Below are 19679 nucleotides of genomic sequence, written 5' to 3'. Positions count from 1 at the left end.
AGCCAAGAAAGCAGTTTCTTTTCATTTATCCGGAGACTGCTCTAGTGCAATGTACTGCATAATTCTAGAAATGTAAAAAGTGTTAAAATAGTTCTGCAGGTGTAAAAACTATAACAAAAAAGAAAGAGTTACCAAAAAGAGCTAAGTAGAGGAGGGAGAGACGTATGTAGGTATACGTGCGCAGAACAAAGATTTCGTGCAATATCGCAACCACAAAAACTGTTAGTTCATGAATTGGCGTGGATCAAAAGCCATGTTTGCTTCGTCTGACCAAGCAGCGTATGAAGAACCATCCATTTCGGGAGCATGCTGATTACCCTGGGCAAGAGCGTGATTTACACCCCCAATTGGGGCTTTGCACTCCGGACACATGCCACCTTGATTCGCTCCACCGCATTCTCCAATAGCATAAATGTGTCCCTGAGGGCACTTGTACCAATGACCATGGCTAAGTCCAATGGCTTTGACAATTTGAATTCTTTCTACGTCTGATATACCAGGTGCTCCAGAAAATTCAGCGACAATTTTAAGAGCTTCTTTGACTGTTTCAATTTGATCCATCGTAAGCTTATCCAGGCGAAAGATCATTTTAACTTTTCGAAGATACTCCTTCTCAGTATCAGGAAGCAGCAAAGCCCTGCTTCGGATTCTGTACTGAATAAGATGAAAATGGAATTTGTTTTCAACTGTCAGCAGCTGCACTTGAATGTCGTTCACCGTTTCTGCGGTAAGTTGAGCTACCATGACAACGTCGATGAGAGTCCTTAACTCGTTGGACAATTTACGACACTCCAGACGAAACACGTCGTCACCCCCACTACCGATTGCTTTAGCAATTTTAGTGCCCAATTCAGCCACCTTGGGAAGAAGTAGAATTTGATTTTCAGCCGTCCACAGTTCTTCTGGTGTCGGCCTGTCACGTATGCGGTGCATAATTTTACCGCACGGTCCGTCGTCGTCTAATAAGAAAACAATCGACTCTTTTGACGCCAAAGACGCGACCGCAAGTCGAGCGTGGCGAACAACGCCGGCGTTGATTCTGTCTGAAAAGAGCGGAGATTCGGCCAACGTTGTAATGAGGTCGAGAACCTCCCGCTTGAGCCGCTTCTTCGTTCTCTCCATCTCAGCCGATTGCTGGATCATCGTCCGTTTCACAGCCTCTATGTCTTGCAAGGCACGCTTGATGACATTGCCGTAGCGCAAGTTGCGTCGAACGGCCGTTTTGCATCGAGGACACTGCTTCAAACCGATGTGAAGACCACCATCGTCGTCTGTCTGCGTCTGATCCATCCACCTGTCAAGCGCTTTCACTTCAAAAATGTGATGGCAGTCTTCGAGTTCGACAAATCGAGCGTTTGGTTCGTCTTCGTCGCCGAAAAAGATTTCGGTCACTTCGTCGCGATCGCACGTGCGACACTTGCTCGGACACGGTTCGCCGCACAGACCAATGCATCGATGACCGCAGTCGAGTTTCTTCAAGCAAGCCCGATCGCATCTCGGACGATCGCACTCTTCGCTGCAGAGCTTCGTACACCGATGATGCCGGCATTCCCACGTGCACCGCTCCTTGCACGGACTGCATAGTTCACCGCACTTGTTGCGACAGGCACTGTGCTCGCATCGATTCTCGCAAGAAGCCTCGCACGGCGGACAATTCTTCGTGCACGGATACGCGCACTCGTGCGAGCAGACGAGAGTTCGACCGCATTGGCTTCGACACGACTTGTGCCTTCGACCGCCGAGACACTCGCCGCAAGTGCCCGTGCACGGATGCCCGCACTCGAGCAGACTGACACACGGCTCCGAACACAATCCGTTTTCGTGCCGAAGATGGCATGGAACTTCGAGCGTGTGTCCGCATTCAAAACGCTTTGTTACACTGACGAGACACCTCTGTGTGCAGTTCCAATCTCCGCAGCGATTTACGCACGAATGACCGCAAGCGAGTAGTTTCGGGCACGGTTCGCGGCAGATAAAAGACTCATTTTCTTGATGGCACGGCACCAGCTGCACATGTCCGCATTCCGATAACACTCGTGGGACCTTGACCGTGCAGTTGCCGCACTGTTGATAGCATCGTCTGCTGCAGGCGTGCTCGCGCGGACACGTGCGAGCGCACGGTTTCTTACACTTGTACTCCTTGTGCTGTGGATCGTACGGATGGCAGGAGAGCGAGCATACGTGACCGCAATGGAGCCGAAATTCGCACGGTTTCGTACAGCCGCCCTCGGGCGCCTTATCAAAGTCAGAAGCCTTGGAAACGGTGGTAACGGTGCGGGGATGATTTTGACAGCACAGTTCGAGCTCGCGACCAATACCGCCATCCTTAATCATATCGGCGCGAATGAGACTCCACAGGTCGTTCGTCTTGGCCAACATCGTCATATTTCCAATGCAGTAAAAGCCCATCTTAGCTCGCGACAAGGCGACGCAGACCCGATTAGAAATATTCAGAAAACCGATCTTCTTAGCGTCGTTGCTGCGAACGAGCGACAAGATGATGATGTCGTTCTCTTCGCCTTGATAGTTGTCTACGGCCGTCACACGAACGCCCGAAAAAACGCCGCGACGCGTACGCATCAACTCCTTTATCTCGAGCAGTTGCCCGGTGTACGTCGTCAGAATCGTTATTCTCGAACCGGCGACGTTCTGTTGAATCAGGTAGAGACAAAACGACGTGACGAACGCCGCCTCGTGTCGATTCAAGTGACTACGCAGATCTTCGTTCTCCGACTCCTTCGATCGATGATCGACGAAGAAAATGTTGCGTCGGACGCCCGGCACGTTGCCGTACGACTTCACCGACTCGTGATCGTGTAAGTCGTCGTAGATGTGATTCATGAGTCGTCGTATCTCCGGTCGCATGCGATGCTGCGTGTTCAGACGACGACACGGCATGTCGTTGTTTCTCATGCGTTCGAACATGGATACGTCTAAATCGAACTTCTGCGCGAGACGATAGACGTGCGGCGACGGTCGAAGTTGCTGATGATCGCCTATCAGAATCAGGTGTTCCGTCGCCGGCGAGAGTGTCGTGACGATATGGGCTTCGTACACTTCGGCCGCCTCTTCGACGACGACGATTCTCGGTCGAATTTCTTGGAGTAGACTTCGATATTTCGCCGCTCCTGTCGTCGTCATGCCGATGACCGTTGCTGATTGCAGAATGTGGAGATCTTCTTGCTCGCTTTGCTCCTTCAAGCGGGTGCACGCCTGCTCAAATTTGGTATACAGAACGTTGCATTGTTGCTCGTAGTGCGTCTGGAGTTTATTCATCCAGTAATTATAGAGGCGCCAGCGACCTTCTTCGTTTAGATCCCACAGATCGTATTCATTAAGTGCACCTACTTCTTCTTCTGCCATCGGCGGGAGAGTTCGACGCTCTCGAATTTTAAAGTAACGCTGACGCTTGCTCATAGTCACAGTAGTCCATGAATCGTCGTCCGTTTCACCCTCAGGTGCAACTTCTTGTTCTGGTGCTGGTGCTGGTGCCTCGTCGTTTGGCCGGTTCTCTTCACGAATGATCTGATCGTAGTCAGTTCCTTCGATTCGACGTTCCGCTTCCAGTCTCTCCGCCTCTTCGTCTACTTCTGCATCGCCTTCCTCTTCTTCGTCCTCAGCGTCGTCGTCGGTTTCTTTTTCCGGTTCGTCTGTTTTAGCGTTGTCAGCGGGTGTCTTCGCCTTTTCGTCATTCGCCGTTTCTTTCGAGCAGACAATTCCCAGCCATTCGTCGAGACGACTGTATCCCCGGCTCTCGTACATACTTCCTCCGTCGGACAAAAAGTTAATCAGTTTGCAGCCTTCGACAGGAAGAAAATGACGTATTCCGACGACGCCTTTCTTTCCACTTGCAAGACTTTCCCACGAAGATTGAACGTCTTTCTGCAGTTCCATTACTTCTCTGAATGCCTGGCATCGGCCATGATAAATGGCTTGGGGAACGTCTCGACTACTACGAAGATGTCTCGTTTTAGAGGCTAAATTGAATTTTTTCAATTTTTCGCTGTTACTCCGACCTCCAACGCGAACGATGTCGTCCGGCAAAAACTTCAGGATACCCTCTAAGAATTGATCGAGAGCGTGATTCGTATAGCAAACGATGAGCATCGGCGACGACTTTCGCGGATCCCAGACGTCGCGATTCTTCACGAGCGCTTCCACGATCTTCAACCCGATGTACGTCTTGCCAGTTCCCGGCGGACCCTGCACCAGAGCGAACTCCCTCGTCATCGCAACTTTGAGCGCTTCGTACTGCGACTCGTCGAGATCGACGTTGTCGAGAGGAGGCCACGCACTTGCACCCAACGGTCTCACGAAACTAGCGGCAACGTGTTTGCACCCGAGAGCCGAGCGCAGATCCAACGACGGCGCAACGCCGTCGTTACGTTCCGCACGTAAATAGCGTGGAGCGGCGACAACGTCGTCTGGACGGCACTTGACGATGTACTTCTGAAACGGCAAATCGTCTTTGATCGTTTGAAGTCGCTCGAGAACGTGTCGATAGGCTTCGTAATACGCCGGCGACTCGGCCATAATAAATTCCGTCTCAGACATTTGCACGTCGACGAGATCGGCCAATCCGTTGACGAATCGCACGTCGACGTTCCCGTTCGCCAGATCTTCGGCACGTCGATTCGTAACGACGGCGAGTTTCATCGTTCGAAAGTTATCCGACGAGAGACAGAGAAGCGAGCCGAAGATGAGACGACGCGTGTAGTTCCATCGGACGCGTCGCATTCGACTCACGTCGAACGCGAGCCGATGGGTGAGACCGCGCGTCGTGCAGACGGGCTCGACGACGCGCACTCGCCGATAGACGCGAAGATCGGTGGGCTTCAATCGACGCTGATCCATGTCGTCGAGCGCGGCGATTCCCTCGCGCAGCGGCCCGACGAAATCCTCGCGAAGAAGACGAAACTGGATGTCGAGATACTGCTTGAGATCTCGAAAGGCGCCGCGACGAATGTTGGGACGAAGAAACGGTCGATCGTTGAGCGTGATCTCTTCGCTCGTCGGCACGACGGTCATGTCGGTGAAATCGTCCTCCGGATCAGCCATGATGTTGAAATCGTTTGACGGGCCGCCGCCGCCGGCGGCGGCGGCGGCGGGGGCAGCGGCACGTCTATCCACCGCATCTTCTTGATCTTCAAGCAATTCGTCAATTCTTATCATAATGTCTGTCTCTTCGTCTTCGGGTAAAGAAAGACTCGGTACCGATCTTTTCAAGACGTCAACGATCATTAACTCGCCGGCGCGACTCGGAAAACGTTGAAGAATTTGCTCAAGAATGGTAATCAAGTCGCGAACGACTTCACTTTCAATTTCCGGGTCCACTTCGTGGGCCGCCCCCGAACGACGCCTCTGCATCAAATAGGGACTCATTTGAATGCTCAGAAACCACGACGAGAGAAAACTGTTCAAAAGATCGTTGACGCTTTGCGCCGCCGTGTCGCTTTTGCAACCGAGCGCCGTCGCTTTCAAAACGAGTCGCAGCATTTCGGGTGACATGCGTTGGCCTTGGGACAGGAACGCGGAAAAGTCGTCGCGTTTGCTACCCAAGTCGGTCGCAATCTGTCGCGGACTTTTCGTCACCAATTCGTTCATGTACTTCCAACCGAAGCGAAATCGACGAACGGGCGCCGGCGGAACGTTTTCGTCGTCGCGACGATCGTGACGTCGATGTTCTCTATAGCCACCGCCTCCGCGTTCCCTTCCGCGTTCGTTCCAGGGAGGATCGCGTCGCGTCCAATCGCCGTTTTCCTGACGATATCCTCCGCCTCGACCTCGCCATCCGCCTCTTCCGCCTCTCGGGCCACTGCGACCGCGACCACCTCTTGGGCCACCGCGTCCTCCTCTTCCTTCGCCACCTAGGTGGTGGTGACCTCGTCCTCCGCGCACTCCGCGATTCATGTCTGAACCGATTCTGATCGGTGAATGGGCTCGGTGTGACGATTGTATTCAACAATACAATGACGTATTGTATTTTCCCCTTTCCCTAATGTTCCCTGGACGTCACGCGTGTTATAGTCTTTCAGTTTTGCACCACACGGGTCCTCCTACACACTAGAGCCGGATGGAACTACTGTAGATACTGGAGATCGACCGTGGGCGAAAATCTCCCTCCGCATCTATACAGTAGACGTTGATAAACGCTTCTATGGTCTTCTCACGGTGATTAGGCTTCATTCTTGGCTTTCTTCTCGTCCTCTCAGGCTCTCTGCCTCACTCCCGTTCGAAGGGCGTGCAAGAGTGCGAGCAAGACCGACTGCGTTCTCTGTGTCGCTTCTCTTAGCGACGACGGAGCCGTAGATATGTAGTCTTGGCAAAAATGTAAACAACTGAAGTGCGTTAGGCTGCCACACCCGCTTCTGAAGTAATGGACATCGAAGAGTTTAGGCGTCGAGGGAAAGAGATAGTTGACGCCATCGCTGACTATCATATGACACTTCCACAACGTCGTCCTTGGACAGACGTTAGGCCGGGTTATCTATCTGAGTTGCTGCCGGACTCAGCACCCGAGCTGCCTGAAAGTTGGGACGACATTCGCAAAGACTTCGATCGCGCCATCATTCCTGGAGTAAGATTGAAGTCCGTTGCTCGACGTAAGCTTAGCTGCGACGTTCGCAGTTGCCTCAAGTGACGGTGAATCCTCATTTTCACGGCTTTTTTCCCATCGGATTTTCCTTTCCTTCTGCTCTTGGGGAAATGCTTAGCGAAGGGCTTGGATGCGTGCAATTCACGTGGGTGAGCAAGGCACGCGCGTATACGGTGGGCTCGGTACAAATCTATTTATATATAGAATTCGGCGCCAGCGTGCTCGGAACTTGAAACACTCGTAATGGATTGGCTAGGTATTTCTAAACTACCATAATTAGTCAAGACAGCTCAGACAGCAGTCTATTAATTAATTAAATTTTCGGCGTGATTCAGTTAGAAACTGATTAGCTATCATGATTATAGGAAAGGCGCTGAACCTACCGAGAGCTTTCCTATCAAAAGACGACGAAGGAAAGCCGCAAAGCGGCGCCGGAGTCATTCAAGTAATACTCACTGAATTTAACCACGTTTGCGCTTATCTTAACTTTCTCGCACTAAAGGGAACAGCTACAGAAGCGTTATTGGTCGCTGTGCTGGCTGCTCGAAAAAGAGCGGCCTTCAAACTTCGAGAGAAACGGCGCGATTTGTCAGAACAACAAGCGGCGGGGAAACTCATTGCCTACGCTTCTGAATACGTACCTAAAGTAATCGTTTTAGTAGATCGTACTTGTACGTACCATCCTTGAGGTTCACACTGCTTTTCAAAAATGCTGCATGATTGCCGGAGTGCGATGTCGTACACTGCCGACGGACGACGATTTTTCGCTCAGAGGAGAAAGCCTCAAAAGTGCAATTGAAGAAGATATTCAAGCTGGGCTGACTCCTTTCTTTGTGCGTCTTAATTAATTAATTAATAAATAGTTTTGTCAATATTTACGATAATTTTAGGTCTGCGCAACTCTGGGAACAACGGGATTTTGCTCATTCGATAACCTCGTTGAGATTGGGCCTCTCTGTGAGCTACTGCGACGCCCAAGTTTTCACGAATGCAATACAGTAGTTTGTAGGCCAGGAATACGATGCGTGGTTGCACATCGACGCTGCGTACGCAGGAAGCGCGTTCATATGTCCTGAGTTCAGACACTACGCAGAAGGCTGGGAGGTATGTAAGCGAAGCGAACACACGTGCGCACGCAATTGACGATTTTTTGCAGTTTAGCGATTCCTTCAATTTCAACGCTCACAAAATGCTTCTTACCTCGATAGGATGCTCTTGCATGTGGTATAGTATATAAATGGCGCCTTCGGAAAAACGTGTTGTATGTTCAATTAATGAAGGGTCAAAAACAGAAAGGCCATTACGGAAGGCCTCAATAGCGGCGAAACTCCGACATATTCGGGGCCTTCAGAGGAAAAACCAGGTGAAATTATTTTCGTTCACCGTAAATCTTTTACGAATTTTTCCCTTTCAGACAAAGTCATAGACCATCCCGTAATTTGTATAAGCGATCTCGACGAGTAGCTCACTCTTTATGCCCGTTCAGCTTTGGCAGGTGCCTCTCGGAACTAAATTCCGATCGCTTAAATTGTGGATCGTCTTGCGTTACTACGGAATATCTGGTCTCCAGAAGAACATCAGACAAGTCGCTCTTTTAAGTACTTGATCAAGCCCTACGCGTGACCGCATTTCTCCTCGTTAGACCGTCGAGCTCGCAAGGAAACTGCAGTCCTACATCACCGGCGATGAACGCTTTAGAATTGCTGCTAAGCCTCATTTGGGACTCGTCTGTTTTCAACTAAAGGTTAGCATGAGCGCCTTAGCAACCGACTTTTTTGCATCCGTTTTCTGTACGCAGGGCGAGGACGAATTGAACAGAAAATTATTCGCTCGGCTGAACGAGTTAGGAAAATTGCTGATCGGCTGCGCAGATGTGAGGGGAAAATTCGCTTTGCGATTTTCGGTTAACGCTGCCCAAACCGCGGAAAGCGATTTACAATTCGCCTGGGGAGTCATCAGGGATGCAGCTGAAGAAATACTGAAAGCGCACGAAGAACATTCCCCAAACTAATAGTGGCTTTGCTTTTGACTGTTCTTTTCGTTTTGATAGTGAAGTTGCTGTGTTTTGCTGCGGATAATATAGTTCAGAGCTTACTCGTACTAGCAGCTAGAGATGGTAGTACGCTTTTTGTCCCCTTTTTGTTGTACACAGACTTTGATACATACGTGATACGTAACCCAAATATCGATCAAGGGTAGCGCTGGCCTCAAGAGTTTGCCTGGATAATTTGCTCGAGAGTCTGTGTAACGAAGGCTACAGTTTGTCCATCGAGAGAGATTTCGATTAGCTCAGCCCAAAACGAGCAAAAGTGAATTGAAATTTTAGAGCTTTCAAAGAAAAATTTCCTCGAACTGTAATTTTTTCGTCTCTATATTGTGAAATTGGCGTGTCTGCAGGCGAATAGGCCTGTTTCGTCCCTCGCATGCAGTATCTCTCGTGGCGTGGAAACGGTCAGGAGCTGCGGAAGCCCTTATGGGGGCCCCCAACTCACGCGCACCAAGGATTACGAACTGGCTACTTCGAGCGAACATCTACAAGCGAGTAGGCTCGGTTTGCAACCGTAGCAATCTGAATCCCACATAGCGTGTACTCGTCAAAAAAAAGAACTCTCGAAGGAACTGCGGCTCGCCCTGGTCAAAATAGAGTGTACGTACACCGACACAAACGTCTTACCGGTGCTGTAGTTCGTCCTCCTTTGCATCATAGCACGTTTTAGGTGAAAGAAAAATCCGGGTCTCACAGCGCACGTGCTAGACATTGAACAATGACAGCAACAACAATCAATTCTAATCGTCATATTTCGAAGTTTCTTTGATTCATTCAAGGTGATGCAAAACATCACCGTAAACGCCGTAACGGCCTTTTCCGCGCACCTCATTCTTCCGACTGCCGATTCCCAAAAAAATTTCTTCTTACGATTTTTCACCACAACCGGACTGCCCGATTTTCCGGTGCACGGTTTCCTTCCCCCGTACACAGAACTCGTCCTCGGCAAAGTCTTGTTGCTCTTTCGCAAAGCGAACTCGGCACGCGTCTCTCTTTACCACCGTCAAGTACGAGTGTCGTAACTTGAAAGGTGCAAAAGTCAAATTTCGTTGCTCACTCCATCTGATCACTTGGATCTTGCCGTACGAAGAAGGCCCACGCGCCTCGTCCTGCAAACAGATGGGTCGAATATACTCCGATAACACTATCTCTGCGTGCACGACATCGCCGCCCGTTTGCTTCCCAAGTTGAACGCAATCTGTCGCGGACTTTTCGTCACCAATTCGTTCATGTAGTTCCAACCGAAGCGGAATCGACGAACTGGCGCCGCCGCCGACGGCGGCGGAACGTTTTCGTCGCGACGATCGTGACGTCGCGATGCTCTCTATAGCCTCCGCCTCCCCGTCCCCGTCCCCACGATATCCTCCGTCTCGACCTCGCGCCTCTCGGGCCACCGTGGCCCGATCGAGAGGCGCGAGGTCGAGACGCCCACCGCGTGCTCCTCTTCCTTCGCCACCGAGGTGGTGACCTCGTCCTCCTCGCACTCCGCGATGCATGTCTGAATCGATTCTGAGCGATGAATGGCTCGGCGTGACGATTTCTTTCAACAAAACAATGACGTGTTGTCTTTTCCCCTTTCCCTAATGTTCCCTGAAACGTCACGCGTGTTAGTCTTTCGTTTTTGCACCACACGAGTCCTCCTACACACTAGAGCCGGATATGGCCCTGAACTACTGGAGATCGACCGTGGGCGCAACCAATAGGAAAATCTCCCTCCGCATCTATATACAGTAGATGTTGATAAATGCCTCCATGGTCTTCTCACGTCGAACCACGGATTTCCTTTACAATCGGTCGAACGCGGTGATCGATTAGGCTTCATTCTTGGCTTTCTTCTCGTCGTCTCGGGCTCTCTGCCTCACTCCCGTTCGAAGGACGTGCAAGAGTGCGAGCAAGACCGACTGCATCTCCGTGTCGCTTCTCTTAGCGACGCCAGAGCCGTAGATATGTAGTCTGGTAAAAATGTAAACAACTGAAGTGCGTTAGGCCTACTCTGCTACAAGTACAAGAAGAAGTAATGGACATCGAAGAGTTTAGGCGTCGAGGGAAAGAGATAGTTGACGCTATCGCTGACTATCATATGACAGCTCCACAACGTCGTCCTTGGACAAACCTTACGCCGGGTTATCTATCTGAGCTGCTGCCGGACTCAGCACCCGAGCTGCCTGAAAGTTGGGACGACATTCGCAAAGACATCGATCGCGCCATCATTCCTGGAGTAAGATTGAAGTCCGTTGCTCGGCGTGTAAGCTTAGCTGCGACGTTCGCAGTTGCCTCAAGCGACGGTGAATCCTCATTTTCACGGCTTTTTTCCTTTGGGGTTTTCCTTTCCTTCTGCTCTTGGAGAAATGCTTAGCGAAGGGCTTGGGGTCGTGCAATTCATGTGGGTGAGCGAGGCACGCGCGTACGGTGCAATGGGCTCGGTTCACATCTATTTATTATATAGCGTTCGGCGCCAGCCTGCTCGGAACTTGAAACACTCGTAATGGATTGGCTGGGTATTTCTGCTACGCTAATAAACAATATTAATTAGTCGAGACAGCTCAGACTATTAATTAATTAAAATTTCGGCGTGATTCAGTTAGTTAGAAACTGATTAGCTGTCATATGATTGTAGGAAAGGCGCTGAACCTACCAAGAGCTTTCCTATCAAAAGACGACGAAGGAAAGCTGCAAAGCGGCGCCGGAGTCATTCAAGTACCCACGGTGCATGAACCCGCGTTTGCGCTCATTTTTATTTTCTCGCACTATCAAGGGTTCAGCTACAGAAGCGATATTGGTCGCTGTGCTGGCTGCTCGAAAAAGAGCGGCCTTCAAACTTCGAGAGAAACGGCGCGATTTGTCAGAACAACAAGCGGCGGGGAAACTCATTGCCTACGCTTCTGAATACGTACCTAAAATAATCGTTTCAGTATAGACCGTGCTTGCACGTACCATCCTTGAGGTTCACACTGCTTTTCAAAAATGCTGCATGATTGCCGGAGTGCGATATCGTACACTGCCGACAGACGACGATTTTTCGCTCAGAGGGGAAAGCCTCAAAAAAGCAATTGAAGAGGATCTTCAAGCTGGGCTGACTCCTTTCTTTGTATGTCTCAATTAATTAATTGATAAATAGTTTTGTTAATATTTACGATAATTTTAGGTCTGCGCAACTCTGGGAACAACGGAATTTTGCTCATTCGATAACCTCGTTGAGATTGGGCCTCTCTGTGAGCTTACTGCGACGCCCCAAGTTTTCACGAATGCAATACAGTAGTTTGTAGGTCAGGAATACGATGCGTGGTTGCACATCGACGCTGCGTACGCGGGAAGCGCGTTCATATGTCCTGAGTTCAGACACTACGCAGACGGCTGGGAGGTATAGAAGCAAAGCGAGCACACGTGCGCACGCAATTGACGATTTTTTTTCAGTTTAGCGATTCCTTCAATTTCAACGCTCACAAAATGCTTCTTACCTCGACGGGATGTTCTTGCATGTGGTATAATGCGTCGATTAATTAAATAATGGCGCTTTCGGAAAAAACTGATTCATCGATTTAATAATTAATGAAGGGTCAAAAACAGAAAGGCCGTTACGGAAGGCCTCGATAGCGGCGCAAGGCCAACATATTCGAGGCCTTCAGAGGAAGAATCAGGTGAAAATATTGTTTCGTTCACCGCAAATCTTTATACGAATTTTTGCTTTTCAGACAAAGTCATAGACTATAACGTAATTTGTATAAGGGATCTCGATGAGTAGCTCACTCTTTTTATGGCCGTTCAGCTTTGGCAGGTGCCTCTCGGCACTAAATTCCGATCGCTCAAATTGTGGATCGTCTTGCGTTTTTACGGAATTTCTGGTCTCCAGAAGATCATCAGACAAGTAGCACTTATACGAGTACTTAATCAAGTCCTACCCACGACCTCATTTTCTCCTCGTTAGACCGTCGAGCTCGCAAGGAAACTGCAGTCCTATATCGCCGACGATGAACGCTTTAGAATTGCTGCTAAGCCTCATTTCGGACTCGTCTGTTTTCAACTAAAAGTTAGCATTAGCATGTCCGCCTTATTAGCAACCGATTTTTGCGTCCGTTTTCTGTACTCAGGGCGAGAACGAATTGAACAGAGAATTGTTCGTTCGGCTAAACAAGTCAGGAAAATTGCTGATCGGCTGGGCAGATGTGAGGGGGATATTCGCTTTGCGATTTTCGGTTAACGCTGCTCAAACCACCGAAAGCGATTTACAATTCGCCTGGGGAGTCATCAGGGATACAGCTGAAGAAATACTGAAAGCGCACGAAGAACATTCCCCAAACTAATAGTGGCCTTTGCTTTCGACTTGACAGTGAATTTGTTGTGTTTTGCTGCCTGCCGATAATAGTTCGTGCTAGCAGCTAGAGATGGTATTACGCTTTTCGTCTCCCCTTTGTTGTTGCACGCAGACTTTGATAGATACGTAACCAAATATATCGATCAAGGGTAGCGCTGGCCTCAAGAATTGGCCGGATAATTTGCTCGAGAGTCTGTGCACCGAAGGCTACAGTTTGTCCACCAAGAGAGATTTCGGTCAGCTCAGCCCAAACGAGCAGAAGCGGTGTAGAATTGAAATGATTTTTTAGTGCATTCAAAGAAATTTCTTCGAACTGGAATTGTTTCCCTCTCTATATCATGAAATTGGCGTGTCTGCAGGCGAATACGTCTGTTTCATCCCTCGCATGAATGTAACTGCAGTATCTCTCGTGGCGTGGAAATTAAGAGAAACGGTCAGGAGCTTCGGAAGCCCTTACGGGGGCCCCCAACTCACGCGCACCGAGGATTACGAACTGGCTACTTCGAGCAAACATCTGTAAGCGAGTAGGCTCGGTTTTCAACTGTAGCAAGGAGATCTGAATCCCACATAGCGTATTTTTGTCAAAAAAAGAACTCTCGAGGGAACTGCGGCTCACCCTGGTCAAAATAGAGTGCACGTACACCGACACAAACGTCTTACCGGTACTAGTTTGCATCATAGCACGTTTTAGGTGAAAGAAAAAATCCGGGTCTCACAGCGCACGTGAAGACTAGACATTGACACAAGGAAATGACAGCAGACAACAATCAATTCTAATCTTCATATTTCAAAGTTTCCTTGATCCATTCAAGGTGATGCAAAACATCACCGTAAATGCCGTAACTGCCTTTTCCGCACACCTCCTTCCGACTGCCGATTCCCAAAACGACAAACTTCCCACGATTTTTCACCACAACCGGACTGCCCGATTTTCCGGTGCACGGTTTCCTTCCCCTGTACACAGACGCGCAAAACTCGTCCTCGGCAAAGTCTTGTTGCTCTTTCGCAAAGCGAACTCGGCACGTGTCTCTCTTTACCACCGTCAAGTACGAGCGTCGTAACTTGAAAGGTGCAGCAAGAGTCAAATTTCGTTGTTCGCTCCATCTGATCACTTGGATCTTGCCGTACGAAGAAGGCCAATGCGCCTCGTCCGGCAAACAGATGGGTCGAATATACTCCGATAACACTATCTCTGCGTGCACGATATCGCCGCCCGTCGGCGTGCAGTTGGCGATCTCTACTAGCAGTAAGTCGCCGCCAAGATCGGGATAATGAACATCTTTGGGTTTGCACGACAGTGCCCCCATGGCAGTGCCATTTTGATAGTGCACGCCCAGTCGAACGACAAACTCTCGCTGACTCTTCCCACGAGCGCATGGAGCCGCCGTCAGGATAAACTTTTCATTAATAACGACACCGCCGCAGAACGCGCAATTGCGCTTTACGCACGGATCGTCGTAGAGCAATGCGATCCAAGGATGCTTTGCATAGCTCACCCTTCCTCTTCTGGTGGAAAAAAGAGTTTTCTTTCCGCATTCTATGTATGAGAATTTAACGCAAAAAAAGATAGGCGGTTTCTCTTTCTGTGCCGTTACTTGGTCTGCACGTGAGCGGTTCTCCTGACCACGTGCCGTCTTCTGTGCAGTTTCTCTTATAATTTCCGTACGCTCTTTCATAGTATTCGTCGCACGTCGACGTAACTTGGTCTTTATAGTAGAAGCCGTTTGACGTCGTCGTACCGTGATTGGGCCTGCCTGGATTTGGGCACGATACTCCTATAAACAAAAAGGCGCAAATCAAGACAGCAAAGTGGGAGGATTTTTTCCCCATAAGACATCTTACTGTAGCAGCGCGGTCGAGTGCCATTCCACGTAGAATCTTCATTGCACTTAATAACGGCGGATCCGCGTAATTTATAACCTTTATCGCAGTAGTAATGCACAAACGCTCCAACGTCATAGTCCGATCCTTCTTTCCCGCCATTTTCAGGCACTGACGGGTCGCTGCAGGGAGGGGCTGACACTACGTTTACTATATGCGGCCGTTGTGAGCCTCTCGTCTAGTCTTACAAATAACGTAATGCTGTACACGGAATCCTCCGAAAATCGTTCTGTTGTCGATAAGGAAGCGAAAGGCTATAGTGTTCTCAGACGAATTGAAATCCAAAAGTTCTGCTGATGATCCACAGTAAATGTATGCGACGCCGCCTTTATTAGCAGTCTACAATATTAATTGTAAAATAAGACGACGCTCAGTATGATCACGTACTTTGGGCTCGTAAGGACAGTGGGCTTCTGCTAGACGATCATCCGCGTTGTCTTCCGTAAAGCGAAGTTCAATTTTGTAGTCAAGAGGAAATGAAATCGCCCAATCACAGTTTAGATTCTTTGTAAAGTTTGCGAGATGCCAGGGCCCTATCACTTCCCTGCTGCGTTCAGGATCAACTGTAATATTGTGCGAGCAATCTAGAAAAAAACAGCGTTCAATTACAGCGTTACTGATTTTAGTATGATGTACTTTGGCCGACTCGGAGTACGTACGCCGAGACCGAGAGGCAGGTTTTTCTATTACTACCCAGTTGGTGGGTGAAAGGGCACGAGCAGTAGTAGCTTCCGATGGAGTTGTGGCAAAAATGTGAACAGCCACCGTTGCGGCTGCTACACTCGTCGACGTCTATAGAGAGATTCTTTTTCAAAGATCACCTTCGATCCTCCACCAGAGAAATTTACCAAATGCGCGGTACCGCATTCTGAACCCCATCGACTCTTCATAGTAAGGAACCACGTAGTAGGATACATTGACAACGTGTTCACTTATAATAAGTGAATCTCTGGGGCCGTTTGATAGATCTCCGCAAAAGCAGCGATGATAGCCTTTATACAAACACCTCAAAAACCGGTATAGAGATTGACTGCACGTGCGAACCTCTCTGAGTGCTTAAAATGACGAAATCAACGCCTATGCAATGCTCACTATACGGCAGTTGGAAAAGATCGAAGTAGATCTCAATGTGATAGCCAACGGGCAGGCGAATTTGCCACACAACCGGCTCTGATTCGTTTCCATCATTTCGGAATGAAAGGTCGCCTTCAAGCGCTGTGAAAACTTCTCTAAGTGGAACCTGTTGGAACTCCGGCCAGCTGCTGTGGAACGAGAGGCAAACTTGAACTTTTACTAAACACATAAAAACGTCTACGGAGGCATTCATAAATATAGTCTGTACGTGAAAGTAGAAGAGCGACAGCTTTGAAAAACGTTCGCATCTAAATTCTCTTTTTGTAACCAAGCAAAAAATGAAACGAGAGCTTCAGCGACAGTCGCTTTTAGAGTGAGATTGCCAAGAATCAGTCGATAGGAAGCGGATGCCTATTGTTCTTTCTTGAACATTAATTTCAATAAACGTAAGAAATGTGGTCTAAACATGTGGTCTCAACTAGTCTTATCTGGCCTAAACGCCGATTGTCATCAACCACCAGATTGAGGCTGAGACAATGACGCCATCGTCCGAGTGGCACGTGCAGTACGCGCAGTCATGACGAAAACCGCAAAGAGCGCAGTAAGATGCGAGTGAAAGTGGCCCTGTGCGTACGTTAGGAATCGACCTAATGCATATACTAACTGCTGGCTGATTACGTCTGATGTGCCTCCATTGCTATATGGTATGCTACAAGAACCTACTTAGTTTCTCCACAGCAAACTACAGCGAGTGGCAAAGACTGAAGGTACGCATATATGCATATATACCTTCTAGAACGATCGAGTGTTGATTTTCATCTGATAGTCTGAATGAGCGTGGTCGTAGATGAACCTACCGTCAATCGATTGATTAGCTGTGACCTTTCGTGCTTGTCTCAAGCCGTTGCTCCAGCCCAGGCAGTCGGAAACGCTAGGGAGAGGGCCCCCATTTGGGGTATCGTCAGTCCCATAGCGAATTCAAGACAAAAACAGACGTTTCACTGGCTCCTTGTCGTCTGCGAGAGCACGGAGGAGACTTGGCGACGAGAATCAGGACAAATCCGGGACTGGATCGAGTCCCTACTGTATGGCCAATCTGTCGAGAAATCTGCGTAAACACCGGCCCTTTCTTCTCAACGAACTTGATCCCTCATTATACATCGACTCTCTGTATGCAGCCGACGTGTTATGCGACGAAGAACGGGACGAACTGGCCATTCTAAAGAGCACACGACGCAAACAAGCGTCGTACTTCGTCGACGTCATGACGAGAAAGCCTCCGAACAGCATACGAACCTTCCTCGACATTCTACGCGACGAAAAGGACAAGCAGCCGCACATCTGGGACAAACTATGTGGCGAGAGCGCGAAACGAACCTTGACGGCGACAAAGAAGCCGATTTCGTCGCCTAAGCGACGAAAACGTTGCCAAGACGACGACGACGACGCCGTTGCAGAAGTGACGTCAGATCATCTGGACGTCGTTGCTGATTTAGCGCGCGATAAGTGGCAATCGATTGGTCGATATTTGCGCTACTCCGCGGCTGAATTGGAAGAGTTTCGCGAGAAACAGCCGAGGGAATTGCGCCATCGCTTGCTCGATCTACTCGAAGACTGGCACAGACGAAAGGGAGACGAGGCGACTGTCGACATTCTATTTCGAGCTTGCGAGAAGGCGGGCTGCGGTGGGCAAATGAAGAAGGCATTTAAAAAAACTTGACAGTTCTTCAGAATAAATATTTTAGTTTAGTCGTAATATTTTATATCCCTTTTTCTTACTGTATATATATTGAATTTTGACGATTTCATTCTGGGCTGTCGTATTCTTGACATGTATCAGCCATAAATTGTAAGACGTTGAAAGCGAGACACGAGCAAGGCCAGCCAGCAAACGAACAAAACAAAGAGCAAAAGATAGACAAAAGAAACGTTAGAATGGTGCACGTCAGAGTTATTTGATAGATTTGACGCTAAAAAGCAAAATCGTTAGATACAAATTACAGAAAAGATTGCCAGACACTTACGTCTTCTTGCCAAGGATCGTCCAATAAACGATCACAAACATCACCGCAACGACAATGACGAACATCAGGACGTAGACGAGATTCGTCGTCCAGGATCCGTAAGAGCACTCTTCGGTCGTAGCAGCTACAATCTCAGAATCTGTCGAGACGGGAGAAGACGTTCCGCCTGAAGAAGAGATGACGCTATCGTCCAGTATGGAATAGGAGTCCAAGCTGTCGGTGCGATACGAGGCTCGGAGGCAGGCGGAGTTTCCTCCCGCTCGGCAAATTCCGTCAGAGCATTTTCCACCATCACAATATCCTGATCCAAAAAGAACATCAAGATAAGATGAAGACATTCGCCTAAAAGCGACTTACGAGCAGGCGATACGATAGAAATGACGATATCTCCGCGGACAATCGGAATCGCGTTTTCAGACGAAGCTCGAGGGAAGGCGACGAGCAACGTGCGCCCGTCCTTCCACACTCCGACGTGATGGAGATCGTCCAAGTGTTGCGGATGGAATCGAATTAGCTGCTTCAGAAGAGACGGATGACTCAAAACGGGCTTGTTCGTCTCTTCGGAGAATTGCAAGGCGATGGTGGATCCGACGACGAAGTGACCGTCGCTCGAGTTGAAAAATCCGACTCCAGCCAATTGGGGAGACTAAAACAAAACGCTTCACTATTGGGTGCTCTTTATAGTAGCCTCGGATTTTCTTACCGATGGCATAGATTCCACCTTCTTCGACTGCACCATGCTCTCCTGTTGTTTTGGCTGACTAATTTCAGTTTCTTTAGCATCACGCTTCTTTCTCGATTCTCTTGGGCGGACTGACACACAGGATTCGGGTACGGTAAGTCCGACGAACGTCAAAACGGGGGCGTGATCGTTAATGAGCTCGATGTGAATTTTCACGCTAATCGAACCGGGCGACGGACCGAGGTTGTCTCCATTAGGCTTGGTGCTATTGAAGCCATTGTCCCAGAGGGTAACTTCAACCTGCAAAAAGAAAATAACTCAAAGACAAGACGACTTTCCCAATATCCACTTACAAAGCGATCGATCTTTTGGAAGGTATCACCAATAAAGACCTGAGGCTCGTCAGCAAGAGTAATGTAGCCAACGCTCGCAATAGCATCAATATAATCCTAGAAAGAAAAGCAGTTCAAGTACTTGCTTTAGTTATTTATGCATGCACTGGTACCTCGTAAGTTCCAATGCCAACAAAAGTGAGACCGTATCCATCAGCATCGGCAGTCACCTGAAGGTAAAGATCATAAGACAATGCAGATTAAATATTTAGCGCTTACGCTCATTCCATCAGCCAGTTTTATACCATAGACAACAGCAAGATACTCGTTTTCATCCAGATAACCATCAGGTGACGACCTTAATCAGAAAGAAAAAAAAATTAATATTGTACGTACAATAAAAGATAACGCTTATCATACGTGAGTTTCACGGTGCCTCTCGTCAGGTTCGTCGAGTCCTTGTCCTTGATTCGAGCGCGATACAGCGTCGTAGCAATGCGTTTGAAAACGCTCATTCCTTCCGTTACGTAAACGTTGTCTTGGACGTCGTAGCCGACGCCCAGGTCGAGCACCGGCGGATCGTTTCTCTCTCGAACGTCCATGAAAATGGTCAACGTGTCGCTGACGGCACCCTGATCGTCGGTCGCCGTCGTATTGATCACTCTCACGCCGGGACATAGTTCGTCGCGCCAATTAAAATAGGTAATCGTTGCGAGAACCTAAGAAAAGGTA

The 19679-nt window shown here is 48.9% G+C and overlaps 6 protein-coding genes across 10 annotated transcripts in view; 3 read left to right on the top strand and 3 right to left on the bottom strand.

Annotated features, from left to right (window-relative positions):
- Positions 1-9: 9 nt before the first annotated feature.
- LOC136196336 (NFX1-type zinc finger-containing protein 1-like) lies at positions 10-6296 on the bottom strand. Its single transcript, XM_065985866.1, has one exon. The coding sequence runs from the start codon at positions 5908-5910 to the stop codon at positions 223-225; it is 5688 nt and encodes a 1895-aa protein (XP_065841938.1). The 5' UTR covers positions 5911-6296; the 3' UTR covers positions 10-222.
- On the top strand, positions 6059-8689 carry LOC136196339 (aromatic-L-amino-acid decarboxylase-like). 3 transcript variants are annotated; one of them, XM_065985873.1, is made up of 15 exons: positions 6060-6343; positions 6397-6577; positions 6628-6744; positions 6800-6851; positions 6961-7040; positions 7098-7232; positions 7285-7428; positions 7486-7552; positions 7605-7699; positions 7752-7819; positions 7876-7958; positions 8010-8029; positions 8082-8180; positions 8238-8339; positions 8394-8689. In XM_065985873.1, exons 2-15 carry the CDS (start codon positions 6440-6442, stop codon positions 8604-8606), a joined length of 1413 nt encoding a protein of 470 aa, XP_065841945.1. In that variant the 5' UTR covers positions 6060-6343; positions 6397-6439; the 3' UTR covers positions 8607-8689. The 3 variants fall into 3 exon arrangements, with proteins under 3 accessions (XP_065841943.1, XP_065841945.1, XP_065841944.1); XM_065985872.1 differs by having other exon boundaries at positions 6390-6577; XM_065985871.1 differs by having other exon boundaries at positions 6059-6577.
- A 1962-nt stretch (positions 8690-10651) lies between these two features.
- On the top strand, positions 10652-13106 carry LOC136196018 (aromatic-L-amino-acid decarboxylase-like). Its single transcript, XM_065985512.1, has 14 exons — positions 10652-10860; positions 10913-11029; positions 11089-11140; positions 11260-11339; positions 11398-11532; positions 11587-11730; positions 11788-11854; positions 11909-12003; positions 12057-12124; positions 12198-12280; positions 12335-12354; positions 12409-12507; positions 12568-12669; positions 12731-13106. Exons 1-14 carry the CDS (start codon positions 10660-10662, stop codon positions 12941-12943), a joined length of 1476 nt encoding a protein of 491 aa, XP_065841584.1. The 5' UTR covers positions 10652-10659; the 3' UTR covers positions 12944-13106.
- Positions 13107-13604: 498 nt separating this feature from the next.
- Positions 13605-16977, bottom strand: LOC136196015 (mannan-binding lectin serine protease 1-like). 2 transcript variants are annotated; one of them, XM_065985509.1, is made up of 11 exons: positions 16905-16977; positions 16767-16840; positions 16178-16332; positions 15880-16128; positions 15684-15827; positions 15472-15627; positions 15223-15419; positions 15024-15174; positions 14797-14970; positions 14550-14729; positions 13605-14491 (listed from the first exon to the last, which is right to left on the bottom strand). In XM_065985509.1, exons 3-11 carry the CDS (start codon positions 16215-16217, stop codon positions 13728-13730), a joined length of 2055 nt encoding a protein of 684 aa, XP_065841581.1. In that variant the 5' UTR covers positions 16218-16332; positions 16767-16840; positions 16905-16977; the 3' UTR covers positions 13605-13727. The 2 variants fall into 2 exon arrangements, with proteins under 2 accessions (XP_065841581.1, XP_065841580.1); XM_065985508.1 differs by having other exon boundaries at positions 16178-16840; positions 16912-16964.
- LOC136196020 (uncharacterized) lies at positions 16490-17767 on the top strand. The gene is made up of 2 exons (XM_065985513.1): positions 16490-16676; positions 16736-17767. Exon 2 carries the CDS (start codon positions 16997-16999, stop codon positions 17627-17629), a length of 633 nt encoding a protein of 210 aa, XP_065841585.1. The 5' UTR covers positions 16490-16676; positions 16736-16996; the 3' UTR covers positions 17630-17767.
- The window catches only part of LOC136196014 (uncharacterized), a 28469-nt gene continuing 26520 nt past the window's right edge, over positions 17731-19679 (bottom strand). For both annotated transcript variants that reach the window (XM_065985506.1, XM_065985507.1), the window contains exons 23-30: positions 19368-19666; positions 19227-19305; positions 19121-19177; positions 18969-19064; positions 18637-18915; positions 18291-18579; positions 17934-18234; positions 17731-17879 (exon numbers count right to left, since the gene is read on the bottom strand). In XM_065985506.1, coding sequence (XP_065841578.1) covers positions 17861-17879; positions 17934-18234; positions 18291-18579; positions 18637-18915; positions 18969-19064; positions 19121-19177; positions 19227-19305; positions 19368-19666 — 1419 coding nt within the window. In that variant the 3' untranslated portion in view covers positions 17731-17860. The remainder of the gene's footprint in view (positions 17880-17933; positions 18235-18290; positions 18580-18636; positions 18916-18968; positions 19065-19120; positions 19178-19226; positions 19306-19367; positions 19667-19679) is intronic.

The sequence above is a fragment of the Oscarella lobularis genome, chromosome 15 (assembly GCF_947507565.1).
Source record: "Oscarella lobularis chromosome 15, ooOscLobu1.1, whole genome shotgun sequence".
Lineage (NCBI taxonomy): Eukaryota > Metazoa > Porifera > Homoscleromorpha > Homosclerophorida > Oscarellidae > Oscarella > Oscarella lobularis.
The sequence above is the reverse complement of the archived record's forward strand: the minus strand, read 5'-3'. Positions and strand labels throughout refer to the sequence as shown.

Bases quoted from the DNA above. Each gene is read 5' to 3' on its own strand.
- LOC136196336 (XM_065985866.1), bottom strand. From the start codon at position 5,910: ATGAATCGCGGAGTGCGCGGAGGACGAGGTCACCACCACCTAGGTGGC.
- LOC136196339 (XM_065985871.1), top strand. From the start codon at position 6,377: ATGGACATCGAAGAGTTTAGGCGTCGAGGGAAAGAGATAGTTGACGCC. The intron at 6,852-6,960 runs GTATTTCTAAAC...TCATGATTATAG, and splicing joins ACTCGTAATGGATTGGCTAG to GAAAGGCGCTGAACCTACCG. The intron at 7,553-7,604 runs GTGAGCTACTGC...AGTAGTTTGTAG, and splicing joins CGTTGAGATTGGGCCTCTCT to GCCAGGAATACGATGCGTGG.
- LOC136196018 (XM_065985512.1), top strand. From the start codon at position 10,660: ATGGACATCGAAGAGTTTAGGCGTCGAGGGAAAGAGATAGTTGACGCT. The intron at 11,533-11,586 runs GTACCTAAAATA...ACCATCCTTGAG, and splicing joins TTGCCTACGCTTCTGAATAC to GTTCACACTGCTTTTCAAAA. The intron at 12,281-12,334 runs GTGAAAATATTG...TTTGCTTTTCAG, and splicing joins GCCTTCAGAGGAAGAATCAG to ACAAAGTCATAGACTATAAC.
- LOC136196015 (XM_065985509.1), bottom strand. From the start codon at position 16,217: ATGCGAACGTTTTTCAAAGCTGTCGCTCTTCTACTTTCAC. The intron at 15,175-15,222 runs GTACGTGATCAT...TTAATATTGTAG, and splicing joins ACTGTCCTTACGAGCCCAAA to ACTGCTAATAAAGGCGGCGT. The intron at 14,492-14,549 runs GTAACGGCACAG...TCTCATACATAG, and splicing joins ACCGCTCACGTGCAGACCAA to AATGCGGAAAGAAAACTCTT.
- LOC136196020 (XM_065985513.1), top strand. From the start codon at position 16,997: ATGGCCAATCTGTCGAGAAATCTGCGTAAACACCGGCCCTTTCTTCTC.